Here is a 13,748-nt window from a genome sequence, read left to right as displayed (position 1 = left end):
TCATTTTGGATGATCTGTCCATTGGTGAAAGTGGGGTGTTGAAGTCCCCTACTATGAGTGTGTTACTGTCGATTTCCCCTTTTATGGCTGTTAGTATTTGCCTTATGTATTGAGGTGCTCCTATGTTGGGTGCATAAATATTTACAATTGTTATGTCTTCTTCTTGGATCGATCCCTTGATCATTATGTAGTGTCCTTCTTTGTCTCTTCTAATAGTCTTTATTTGAAAGTCTATTTTGTCTGACATGAGAATTGCTACTCCAGCTTTCTTTTGATTTCCATTTGCATGGAATATCTTTTTTCATCCCCTTACTTTCTTTTTTTTATTAGGTTCTGCTTTATAACAAAGTGAATCAGTTATACATATACATCTGTTCCCATAGCCCTTCCCTCTTGCGTCTCCCTCCTTCCCACCCTCCATATCCCACCCCTCCAGGCGGTCACAAAGCACCGAGCTGATCTCCCTCTGCTATGCGACTGCTTCCCACTATCTATCTACCTTACGTTTTGTAGTGTATATATGTCCCATCCTCTCTCTCGCTTTGTCACATCTTACCCTTCCCCCTCCCCATAACCTCAAGTCCATTTTCAAGTAAGTCTGTGTCTATTTTTTAATTAATTTCTGCTTTATAACAAAGTGAATCAGTCATACATATACATCTGTTCCCACATCCCTTCCCTCATGCATCTCCCTCCCTCCCACCCTCCCCATCCCACCCCTCCAGGCAGTCAAAAAGCACCGAGCTGATCTCCCTGTGCTCTGCGGCTGCTTCCCACTATCTATCTACCTTACATTTGGTAGTGTACATATGTCCATGCCTCTCTTTTGCTTTGTCACAGCTTACCCTTCCCCCTCCCCATATCCTCAAGTCCATTCTCAAGTAGGTCTGTGTCTTTATTCCCGTTTTACCCCTAGGTTCTTCATGACATTTTTTTAAAATTCCATATATATGTGTTAGCATATGGTATTTGTCTTTCTCTTTCTGACTTACTTCACTCTGTATGACAGACTCTAGGTCTATCCACCTCATTACAAATAGCTCAGTTTCGTTTCTTTTTATGGCTGAGTAATATTCCATTGTATATATGTGCCACATCTTCTTTATCCATTCATCCGATGATGGACACTTAGCTTGTTTCTATCTCTGGGCTATTGTGAATAGAGCTGCAATGAATATTTTGGTACATGTCTCTTTTTGAATTATGGCTTTCTCAGGTTATATGCCTAGTAGTGGGATTGCTGGGTCATATGGTAGTTCTATTTGTTGTTTTCTAGGGAACCTCCATACTGTTCTCCATAGTGGCTGTACCAATTCACATTCCCACCAGCAGTGCCAGAGTGTTCCCTTTTTTCCACACCCTCTGCAGCATTTATTGTTTTTAGATTTTTTGATGATGGCCATTCTGACTGGTGTAAGATGATATCTCATTGTAGTTTTGATTTGCATTTCTCTAATGATTAATGATGTTGAGCATTCTTTCATGTGTTTGTTGGCACTCTGTAATCTTCTTTGGAGAAATGTCTATTTAGGTCTTGTGCCCATTTTTGGATTGGGTTGTTTGTTTTCTTGCTATTGAGCTGCATGAGCTGCTTATAGATTTTGGAGATTAATCCTTTGCAGTTGCTTTATTTGCAAATAGTTTCTCCCATGCTGAGGGTTGTCTTTTGGTCTTGTGTATGGTCTCCTTTGCTGTGCAAAAACCTTTGACGTTTCATTAGGTCCCATTTGTTTATTTTTGTTGTTATTTCCATTTGTCTGGGAGGTGGGTCAAAAAGGATCTTGTTGTGATTTATGTCATAGAGTGTTCTGCCTATGTTTTCCTCTAAGAGTTTGATAGTTTCTGGCCTTACATTTAGGTCTTTAGTCCATTTTGATCTTATTTTTGTGTATGGTGTTAGGGAGTGATCTAATCTCATACTTTTACATGTCCCTATCCAGTTTTCCCAGCACCACTTATTGAAGAGACTGTCCTTTCTCCACTGTACATTCCTGCCTCCTTTATCAAAGATAAGGTGAGCATATGTGCGTGGGTTTATCTCTTGGCTTTCTATCCTGTTCCATTGGTCTTTCTGTTTTTGTGCCAGTACCATACTGTCTTGATTACTGTAGCTTTGTAGTATAGTCTGAAGTCAGGGAGCCTGATTCTTCAAGCTCCGTTTTTTGTTCACAACATTGCTTTGGCTATTCGGGGTCTTTTTTGTTTCCATACAAATTGTGAAATTTTTTGTTCTAGTTCTGTGAAATATGCTAGTGGTAGTTTGATAGGGATTGCATTAAATCTGTAGATTGCTTTCGGCAGTAGAATCATTTTCACAATGTTGATTCTTTCAATTGAAGAACATGGTATATCTCTCCATCTATTTGTATCATCTTTAATTTGTTTCATCAGTGTCTTATAATTTTCTGCATATAGGTCTTTTGTCTCCTTAGGTAGGTTTATTCCTAGATATTTTATTCCTTTTGTTGCAATGGTAAATGGGAGTGTTTCCTTGATTTCACTTTCAGATTTTTCATCATTAGTGTACAGGAATGCCAGAGATTTCTGTGCATTAATTTTGTACCCTGCTACTTTATCAAATTCATTGATTAGCTCTAGTAGTTTTCTGGTAGCATCTTTAGGATGCTCTATGTATAGTATCATGTCATCTGTAAACAGTGACAGCTTTACTTCTTTTCCGATTTGGATTCCTTTTATTTCCTTTTCTTCTCTGATGGCTGTGGCTAAAACTTCCAAAACTATGTTGAATAGAGTGGCGAGAGTGGGCAACCTTGTCTTCTTCCTGATCTTATTGGAAATGTTTTCAGTTTTTCACCATTGAGGATGATGTTGGCTGTGGGTTTGTCATATATGGCCTTTATTATGTTGAGGAAAGTTCCCCCTATGCCTACTTTCTGTAGGGTTTTCACCATAAGTGTGTGTTGAATTTTGTCGAAAGCTTTCTGTGCATCTATTGAGATGATCATATGGTTTTTCTCCTTCAATTTGTTAATATGGTGTATCACGTAGATTGATTTGCGTATATTGAAGAATCCTTGCATTCCTGGAATAAACCCCACTTGATCTTGCTGTATGATCCTTTTAATGTGCTGTTGGATTCTGTTTGCTAGTATTTTGTTGAGGATTTTTGCATCTATGTTCATCAGTGATATTGGCCTGTAGTTTTCTTTGTGACATCCTTGTCTGGTTTTGGTATCAGCGTGATGGTGGCCTCATAGAATGAGTTTGGGAGTGTTCCTCCCTCTGCTATACTTTGGAAGGGTTTGAGAAGGATAGGTGTTAGCTCTTCTCTAAATGTTTGATAGAATTCGCCTGTGAAGCCATCTGGTCCTGGGCTTTTGTTTGATGGAAGATTTTTAATCACAGTTTCAATTTCAGTGCTTGTGATTAGTCTATTCCTATTTTCTATTTCTTCCTGATTCAGTCTTGGCAGGTTGTGCTTTTCTAAGAATTTGTCCATTTCTTCCCGTTTGTCCATTTTATTGGCATAGAGTTGCTTGTAGTAATCTCTTGTGATCTTTTGTATTTCTGCAGTGTCAGTTGTTACTTCTTTTTCATTTCTAGTTTTCAGTCTTCTCCCTTTTTTTCTTGATGAGTCTGGCTAATGGTTTATCAATAGTTTCTGCTTTTTTAAAAGGCCATTAATGGATTTTGCAAAACTGATCCATCCCATGGAGTCTTATCACAGTCACATTTTGCCCAGGCCAGGCTGAGAGCAGGGGAGCCTGGGAGTGTGGGGAGGAGTGGAGCAGTGGCTGGTTCCCCAGCACGGTGCACGTGAGCATTGCCCCAGCCTGGTGAGATTCTCATGTTTAAGCGTATGTTTTTACATGTGCCATGGTCTCTCCACACGAGCCAACTACTTCATTTGGTGCTTAACCACAGATACTGGCATCTGGTCCAGTGCTGCAGAAACCATGGCCTGTATTAGATTCTGAGATGTCCTGTGTCTGTCTCCATCATGCTTTGTAATAACTACATGCTGGACTTTATAGGTGACTGAAGGGCTTTTCAGAGATCATTTTGGTTATATGAGATTCTGACTTTAAGCCTCGCCACCCTGACCCCCATATAAGGTATGACTGCAGGGGACTATACCCAGAGCCATTTTCACTGTACCGTTGGCTCCAACAACCTCAAAAGTCTGAGTGGAACCCTTTCTGCTCTATGGCTGATGAATTATGACAAAATGTCCTTTCAGGTCCACACAGTTCTGGCTGGCATCTTTGCCTTCTTCTTACTCAAGTTAAGTGCTGCACCAAAACTCAGAAGCTTCATGGGGCTCTGGGGCCTCAGGTCGTACTTACGATGTGTCAAGTATTGCTACAAGCCAACATTCATGTGTAACTGTCCAGGTGACAGCTTCTCTGTTTCTTCCTGCAGTTGGTTACCACAGAAGGGCGCTTCCTCAAAGACAGTTTGTACAATGAAGGAATCCTAATTGTATGGGACCCGTCTGTTTACCATTCAGATATCCCAAAGGTAAGTGGGTGTCCATGGGAAATTGGGATTGAGTCACCTGTTTGTCTATGGATTTCCCCGAGGTCCTGGGTTTTAAAGTCACGGCTGACCTGGACCACACTGAGGGCTGGCTATTTCCATTTTAGGGCACCCCACTTCTGGACTAGCGGTTCAGAAGGATTCCTGTCCTATACCAGTGCTCTCCATGCCCACCCTGCACTACCATGTATTTGTCTCCCAATTATGGTCTGTACCAGGTGTAACAGTGGCTGGATTTCCCACCATCTGGGGTGGATTGTGTTCACGTAATACAATCATTCCTGACGGGCACCAGCAGGAATAGACAGTGGTTACTATCACTTCTATACGTAATATTACCACACTCTTCCCACACTTCCAATTTCCGTATGCTTCTCATTTCTCTCTCATAGCTAAAGAATTAGATAGCAGCATGGTTATTCCCATTTTACAGAGGAGGAAAACAGAATATGTGTGTGTGTTGGGGGGGGGGGGTCACCTGCCCTGGGACTTGATTTGCTAAGCAGAGGGCCCAGATCTGCAACATCAGCTTTTCCAAGGAAGGAGAAAGGGTCTCAGTCCTGCTGGAGTCTAGCTTCTCCAGAATGGCCCTCTCACTGTTAAACACGTCAGTTGGCCTCTCCCTGATATGGGCTGCAGTGGCCACAGGAGAAAGGCTTTAGGGAGGAGGGACAGAGAGCATTGTTCCTGGGACACTTAATTCTTATGCTGGACACACCAATAGCTGATGGGCTCTGGTATCCCTGGCACCGTCCTCTCACTACCTCAGTTTCCAGTTTTGTATTGATCTCACTTAGAACTGAAATTTGCCTGGGTCAGGTCAAGGACTGTGAATCCACAGGTGTGGCAAGCTGTGCCCCAGTTTTCACCCCTTTAAAAAAGAGAGGTGGGGTTAGATAGGGCCAAGAGGCCCTCTCAGCTCTGATATCCTTCCCAGATTCTATGATCCTGAAGTCTGAAGCCATTCCAGGGTCAACAAACTCAAAGCTTGGTGAGCACAGGCTGTGTGCTGGGTCCCCCACTATCAAGTGAGAGCTTGAAGTCTGGAATTGTTTTCATGAAGGGGCTGTGCCTCAGGAGTCTGCCTTGGTCCTTCCCCACCTCCCCTCAAGTCCTCAGACGAGGATAACCCCCTGGGGGCAGCAGTGGCATTGGCATGTTGCTCTCCTTGAGAAGACCTCTTCCCTCTTTTTCAGTGGTACAAGAATCCCGACTACAGTTTCTTCGATAACTTCAAGAGTTATCGTAAGCTTCATCCTGATCAGCCCTTTTACATCCTCAAGCCCCAGATGCCTTGGGAGCTGTGGGACGTCATTCAAGAAATCTCCCCCGAGCAGATTCAGCCAAACCCCCCATCTTCTGGGATGCTCGGTGAGTCCATGTCTGGGGAAAGACCTCTTGTGCTTGATTCTAGAACAGATTAGCCTTCTACTGGGGTCTCATTCGTTCATTCGTTTGTTCATTCACCACACAGTTGCTAGGTTTTGGCTGTTTGTACACTGAGGCAAATTCCAGCTAAGACACAGAGGTTGATAAGATAGACACCGCCTCCTTAATTTCAGGGTGTCCAGTGGGAGAGTTCAGTCAGGTGTCTGCGGCAATGTTCAATTTGTGCCAGGAAAAAGTGACCAGCCCGTTGCCATAGGAGAGAGGACCCCTTCCAGAGGGACAGTCTGAGAACTTTGAGAACTTGGCCCAGGACTGGGAAAGGGGAGGATTTGGCAGGTGGAGATGGAGAAATGGGAAGCACCGACAAGAGGAGGCAAGAAAATGGGAGGAGCGGGGCTGAGAGTTGGATGAGGCCAGCAAAGCACTTGCTTCAGGTGTACAATTTAAGGAGGTGCCAAAAAACTCAGAAACAAATGATATCTTAACACAGAATCTTTTTAAAAAAATCACGGGCTTCCCTGGTGGCGCAGTGTTTGAGAGTCCACCTGCCGATGCAGGGGACACGGGCTCATGCCCCGGTCAGGGAAGATCCCACATGCTGCAGAGCAGCTGGGCCCGTGAGCCATGGCCGCTAAGCCTGTGCCTCCGGAGCCTGTGCTGCGTAGTGGGAGAGGCCACAGCAGTGAAAGGCCCGCATACTGCAAAAAAAAAAAAAAAAAAAAAAAATCACAATTAATGCAAAATTTTATGATAGACAAAATATCAAAATTTTAGATAAAGGCAGGATCAATAATAATGTCATTATTGTCCTGAGCCAGATTAGAATCTGTGGAAAAAGGAAGAGTCAATAATATTTTATTCAGAATTTCAAAAATCTGTTCACCCTGGTGACCACCCTAGTCATGGCCCTGAGAGAAGCCTGAGTGGTGAGGCTTAGCCAGGTTTGGGGGCCACGAATGGAGCTGTGGGTGCTGACATGGGGGTGGGCTGGGGTCAGAGTGCTGGGGGCCTTGCATGCTGGCTACAGACTTTCTTCTTGGACCTACTCCACACCTCTCCACCCTGATGGCCCGTCTGCCCTTCCCTCCCTTTCACTTTGAGTTCAGCTGGACCACGGGCACTTTCTACAGCCTCCAGGGCTGCCTATGACTCCCCACCTCCCGCCCATCTCAGGGTCCCCACTCACCCACCTTCCCTACTGGACTGCAGAGTCCCTCAGGGCGGGGACTGCGTTTGCCTCATCCTTGTGGGTCTGGCACAGGATAGCCCTGAGCTAAATGTTCCTTGGGCAAACGAACGAAATAAATGTTTACTATCAGAGGCATTTCCTGATAGAAAGAGATGGAGGCGCTTTCAGCATCCCATCGTCTTCATACCTTTCTCTTCCACTTTTGGATGGGTGCATTAGGGGGCTCTCCCTGGACCCTTTTGAGCAGAAGTAGATGGAGAGCTTCCTGGGACACTTTCTCATTGCCCTACTGCCTGCCTTTGTCCATGCTATTCCCGCCACCACCAGGCGTTCCCCCTTGCCCACCCCTCATGGCCAGAGCCCCTGCCAGGCCCCATACCAGTGCTCCAGGAGGTGCACCAGGACCCTTCTCTCATAGAGGGCTCCCTCCCATCATCTCTAGAAGCACTTCTGCTGTGCCTTCATCAGTTAGTTGCAGAGGTGTCTTTTCTCCCCCATTGAACCAGGAGGCAGCCAGAGGGCAGAGGTGGGGCTTTTCCCATGTCTGATTCTTCTAGAACAGAGTTGCTGCTAGCAGTTTACAGTTTTGCTGTTAGTGAGGACTGTTCATCATAAAGATTCCCTATATTTATGGTTGACAAAAGCAGTCTAGAGCCATGATGTTATTGCATCCTAACGATAGCCTATGTGGTAGCAAGAGTGGGTAAATCACCCCCTTGGGGCAGATGAAGAACCTGAGGCCCCAAGCAGGACGTGTCTGGCAGGAGATGACCAAGCCAGGTGGGGACAAGCGTGGGTGGTGGCAGGCATCTCCCACCTCTTGCTGGGTCTGCACCCCGAGTGTTCTGTAACCCTCCCTGAGAGCACAACCTGGCCACACCCTCTTGGCTCTTGTCTCCTGCCTGACTGAGCAGAGCGCATCAGTACGGACCATGGCATGCTCATGTACCAACTGTCCCTCCTCCCACCTGAGGCATGAAGCCTTCCCTCCCCACGCTGTTTCTCCAGGTACTGATATAAGAAACACCTCCCAAATTACCATCTAAGAGGCTGATCCAAGATACAGAGATGCTAGAAAGTAATATCTGCATGGAATGGTTCTGTCTCCTCAGTCATGTTGTCCTCTCTCTTCATATAGCTTATGGACAGTGATAAGTTCATTGACTGATGATGGAGCACTTCAACCCATCAGCGTTTAGGGAGGACCTGCTGTGCACCAGGCCCTGACCTGGGTGCTGAGCAGGGCAGCATGAACCCTACGAAAGTGCATAGGGCCCTGCACCCAGAGGAACAGCCTGCTGGACTGGCTTCCCAGAACAACTCAGACAGGGAATCACACTCAGAAACTCCAGACAGACACCTTCCCCAGATTTGGGGGCATAAGCTGCTGGGCTCCCTGGGCAGCCCTCTGGGGAGCTGGGGTGGGTTGTCGGGCAGGACTCACCTCTGCTTGCCTCTCCAGGCATCATCATCATGATGACATTGTGTGACCAGGTGGATATTTACGAGTTTCTCCCATCCAAGCGCAAGACTGACGTGTGCTACTACTACCAGAAGTTCTTCGACAGCGCCTGCACGATGGGCGCCTACCACCCACTCCTCTTTGAGAAGAACATGGTGAAGCACCTCAACCAGGGCACGGACGACGACATTTACCTGCTTGGAAAAGCCACATTACCTGGCTTCCGGAGCATTCACTGCGGAGCATAAGCTGCCTGGCCAGGCCCCCTCACCCTTCTCCATCGGGCATTTTACAGCTGGTCTCCTGGCCACCCTGGGCCCAGGAAGGCTGTTCCTGAATGATCACTGCCTGAACTCCAGGCAGCAAGAACCTTCAGGAATCCAAGGGCAGGGACCCAGGCCCAGCCTGCCCTTTTGTCATGGGGGTGTGTGAATCGAGAGCTTCCCACCACACTCATGTACACATGCCTAGGATTCCTTCCAGTCAGAGTCTTCTCTGCCCCTTCCCTGCACAGGTAAATGCAAGATCCACCTTTCCCAGCAGGGCTGCCAAAGCTGGGCTGCTTTCCCACTGGAATGACGTTATTCTTGCAAACCAATGCCCTGTCATGCTTGAAATCTACACCTAGACACTGATTTCATGTTTTAAACAAACTCTCCCATATTATGATTGTGCCCATTACAAGGTGCCTCTGAGGGGCAAATAAGTGTCACAAGGCATAGGAAACACAGTCAGTTCCTCTAGAACTAAGCTGCTCCTAAGGTCCATGCCCTGGGAGAGGCAGTGTTCCTATCACTCCGGCTGGTTTGGCGGCCCTTGGCCTTGGTGCTGGTGAGCAAAGGGTCTTGAACCCACAGCCCTCTCCATATGTGAGGAGATGAGAGTACAGAAAAAAAGGTACAGTCTCCATCCTCAAGTTGCTTACAGCTCAGTGCGAGTGACAGAATGGATTCAGTGTGCTCGGTGCCCTGTGGGCTTGTAGGGTGGTGGGCCTGCTGTGCTATCTTTGCACCAGGAGGGGCCACACACTTCCTGTGTCAGTGGGTCATAGAGGGCTTCATAGAGCTGGGGGCTGTGGAGTGGATTTTAGAAGAGGAAAAACATGTCAAGCAGATCCTGCCTGAGTCATCTGAGATGTGTTTTCCTTTCTGCCTTTATTACCCATATTCATTCTCTAAGATCTGCCTGAATTTACAGGTTCAAGTTATTTTTTGAGGAAGCCCCCTCCCTCATGTCTGAGGCAGCAAGTGCAGCCCCATGACAGATGCCAGGCAAGCCAGATGCCAAAAACCTGATTTCCCCAGGCTCGCCTGGTCTGAGCCTAGCCTACCAGCTGGGTGTGCACACCATATCCAAGTCTTCCTGTTTGATGCCTACCCCCAAACCTCCTCCTGCAATCTTGTTTTTCCCTTTAGTCTTCCTCCTCCAAAATTACTTTTAAGCATTTTCCACTTTAAAATATCCTCACCCATTCTTTTTGACCTTCATGGGCCTTTTGTGAAAAGTCTCTCAGGGACTGGGAATGTGGTTTTCTAGGACTTAAAGTAGCTCTCAGAGGTCAGAACCTTGGAGATCATGACTGATTCTCACCAGGTGTATCAGATTGCTGTATCCTCCACCCCTCCCTGCAAGGGAGCAAAACCAGAGTCTTCAGGCAGAGGCCTACCCACTGTGGTCTGTCTACACACTCCCTGGACCATTGTGCTAAGTCCCCTCCCCTGATGGGGAGCCACACTGGACTGGACCAGGCTTCTGGACTCCCAAAGCTAGCCCTGTGTGCTCAAGGGCCTCGAATGTTTGAGCTCCAGACCAGCTGTTTTGGAGCTGGAGTCCTCATGTGCTGCCAAACCATTGGCTTGAGTAGGCAGTAGAAAGAGCTCTGGAGTGAGAAGCCCTGGGTTTTCAAAGTGATGTTCCCCTATTACTCGCTATGCCACCATGGGCAAATTCTCCTCTCTGAGCCTGTTTCCACATCTGTAAAATGGGTGATAAGCCTGCTTCACAGGTGCTGTGGGGGTTACCTGGCATATTGCAGGTGCTCAGTACATGCTGGATTCCTCCCTTCCTTTACTAAGGACCTGCTCTGTGCTCACATCTGGGCAGGACCCTGCTCTGTAGGCCAGAGAGGGGGCCTTGTCCTGAGGGAAGTTAATGTCCTATTGGGAGACTACACCTACCCTGCTTAGAACACCCTGGAAACCATACGAGGGAGTGGAGGGTGCAGAACGTGCCCCTCCTCCTCCCTGCCGGCAGCTCAGGCCCGATCTGCTCGGGGACAGGCGGAGCACTTGGGCCACGGGCTGCTGTGTAACATGAGTCTTTTCCATGTCTCTGGGCCCAACAATTCCTCACAAGCTTTGAATCATGAGGACTGAGTGCAGAGGAAGGTGGTATTCCGTCATCAGGAGAGAGATGTTGGTGTGGACACTAAGACTACACTGGGTAGATGCTAGCTTTTAATTGTTATTATTAAAGGATCAAATTAATTTCATTCTGTGCTTTCTCTACATGGAAACTGGTAGAATGCAAATAAGGTGTGGATATTATCATTAGTCTGATAAGATGTTTAATATTTGTGATAGGTAATTTAAAAATTATGACTGAGTCCTGTAGGAAAGCCACTGTCTCTAAGGTGTTCTGTGTTCTTCAGTAGCCATCTGTTCATTCTATATCATGAGGTCCTCAAATCCTTCCATCAATCAGATAAGCTATGGATATTGGTTTGGAGTTGAGACATCAATCTCAGAAACTTCTGAATCATGACTAAGCTAATTCTGAATTACCCAAAGATTATGTAAAATTTTAAAATAAATGTTTTTTAAAAAGCTTGTCCCTTTTTTCTTACTTGCTAAGGGAACAACTGCTCATTGTCAATTCTTGTCTCCAAAGAGGACACAACTGGAATTCCAAACCCCCAAATCCTCCCCCACAAGCTCCTCTGGCCTCTTAGCCTCTCTTTTCAACACTCCAGGAAAAGGAATGCTTACTTACATGGCAGGGCAGCATCTTTGAGATACTGACTGGTTTATTTTCTTCATTTTGCTCTTGCTGGGATTCAAATCATGAAGCTGTTGTTCATCCAATACCTCAGGGAAGGGCTGCAGTAGGGCAGAAAGCAGAATGAAAAGAAGGTTGATTTCAAAAGCCTAAAACCCTTAAAGGAATGATGTCCCAAGGGAACAGCCAAATTGTTTACATACAAATCCTGAGGAGGCGCAGGAGTAAGTGGAGAAAAAAATCATTCCTCTTCCCCATGAACTGCCCACCTCCTGTTATGGGCTGAATATGTCCTCCTAAATTCATATGTTGAAGTCTTAACCCCTAGTACCTCAGAATGTGACCTTATTTGGAAATAGACAGTTGGTTAAGATGAGGTCATACTGGTGCTGGGTGAGCCCCTAATCCAGTATGACTGGTGTGCTTACAAAAGGGGAAATTTAGAGGTAGACATGCACACAGGGAGAACGCCATGTGAAGATGAAGGCAGAAATCGGGGTGATACTTCTCCAAGCCAAAGGTTGCCAGTGAACCACCAGAAACTAGAGGAGAGGCATGGAAGATTTTCCCTCACAGCCCTCAGAAAGAACCAACCCTGCTGACACCTTGATCTCGGACTTCCAGTCTCCAGGACTGTGAGACAAAAATTTCTACTGTTGAAATCACCTGGTTTGTGGTGCTTTGTTATGGCAGCCCTAGCAAACAAATATTTCCCCACCCCTGCTTATAACTCCTTATAACTACAACAGAGTCCCCTGGAGTGGGGCTGGAAAGAACACTGAGAGGAACCAGGCTGTCTCAGAACCTGGAGAGAGGGCCCTGTGCCGTGTCCCCAGCCAAAGCTCTAGGAAGGACCAGCAAATCCTTGGAGAGTGAGGCTTTCACGGGGCTGTAGTCCAGGCAGATTGGACCTTAGGCAGCCTTGAAGAGCTCCCATGCCTGGAGAGGCAAAGAAGCAGCTGAATGATGAGATCGTGAATGAGGGACCCCTGAGTAGTGTTGAGAGGTCAGATAACACGGAAGACTACTCCCCGACCCCTGCACGTAATGCCTTAGCATTGCAAGTTCCCTGGAACTCAGATGTAACGCCATCTCGACTGAGATTGGGTTTCTGCCTGAATCTCAGGGGAATGGGAGCTCAAAAGAGCAGTGAAAGAAAAATAGATTTCAATTAGTTTGGAAATTGAGATTTGTGCTTGCCAAATTTACAGTGGCCTTAAATCTCTATGAGGTCCTTTCAATTGGTGAGCTGGGCCTTGGGGTGGCACTAGACTTCTCTGTTTGGGCCTTGGGGGAGCTTCTGCAACCTCCCCAGGCTGCCTTTCCCCTGGTTCCTACTTTGCTATCTGCTGGTTATTTTAAGGTGTGTATGTTAGGGGTGAAGGAGAAAAAATGAGACCCTGGCTTCTCTTTTCCTCATCAGCTGCTTAAGGAGAAGAAAGACACAAGTCACAAAGAGAAAGACCAATAGAGAGAGAGATTCGTACCTGCATCCTCCATGCCCACCCCACCCACAGATCCCTTTACTGACTGAAGCCCAACTCCAGGCTCTTTGTTCTTGCAGAACGCTTCACACCTTGGCAAGTGTGCTTTACCCACACCAGTAATGGCTTCACAGCCATAAGCAGGAGGCGGAGAAGCAGTGCACTGGAACTCTGGGACTGCCACCCCCACCCTATTCCCAGCTCCCTGTGTGGTTTTGGTTTTTACTTCATCTGTGACTCTCACAGCAGCCTTTGAGGATGTTCTGTGATGTGATGGGGAGTGCATTATGGCCCCAGGGACACTTTCCACTCTAACTGGGGCAGGAACACCCTAACCCAGAAAATTCATCCTTATGGGCTTGGGTAATGGCATCAGTTTCAGGAGAGAGGAAAAGGCCTCACTTGCACCCATGAAATCCCATCACCCAATGCATTTATGCTGCCATCCAGTCCTTCTCAGGATTGACTGGAAAACAAGTTTATAATGGGGAGAGGAATTCTATTCAGTCCAGCAAGTACACAGTGAGCACCCACTGTGGCTGGCATTGGGAGACAGTGACAAAGACTCCCAGCACCTGCCCTCCAAGAAATCAGAGCCTGGGAGACTAGACCTGTCCTGTCTGTGTGTAGTATTATCAGGTTCAAGTGAGAGAAGAGAGCTGCCATTTTCTGAAAAGCTAAGCCTGGAAAGTATGGTTATTGTTGTTAGGCATGAATTTATAACTGC

General features: G+C 46.7%; 1 protein-coding gene across 6 annotated transcripts in view; it reads left to right on the top strand.

Moving 5' to 3' along the window:
- ST6GAL1 (ST6 beta-galactoside alpha-2,6-sialyltransferase 1) overlaps positions 1–11,026 on the top strand; it is a 198,348-nt gene extending 187,322 nt beyond the window's left edge. For all 6 annotated transcript variants that reach the window (XM_082624434.1, XM_082624433.1, XM_082624429.1 and 3 more), the window contains 3 exons: positions 4,384–4,482; positions 5,697–5,871; positions 8,541–11,026. In XM_082624434.1, coding sequence (XP_082480560.1) covers positions 4,384–4,482; positions 5,697–5,871; positions 8,541–8,788 — 522 coding nt within the window. In that variant the 3' untranslated portion in view covers positions 8,789–11,026. The remainder of the gene's footprint in view (positions 1–4,383; positions 4,483–5,696; positions 5,872–8,540) is intronic.
- Positions 11,027–13,748: the final 2,722 nt, after the last annotated feature.

This window comes from Mesoplodon mirus (genome assembly GCF_964341445.2).
Source record: "Mesoplodon mirus genome assembly, chromosome: 6".
Classification (NCBI taxonomy): Eukaryota; Metazoa; Chordata; class Mammalia; order Artiodactyla; family Ziphiidae; genus Mesoplodon; species Mesoplodon mirus.
The sequence above is the reverse complement of the archived record's forward strand: the minus strand, read 5'-3'. Positions and strand labels throughout refer to the sequence as shown.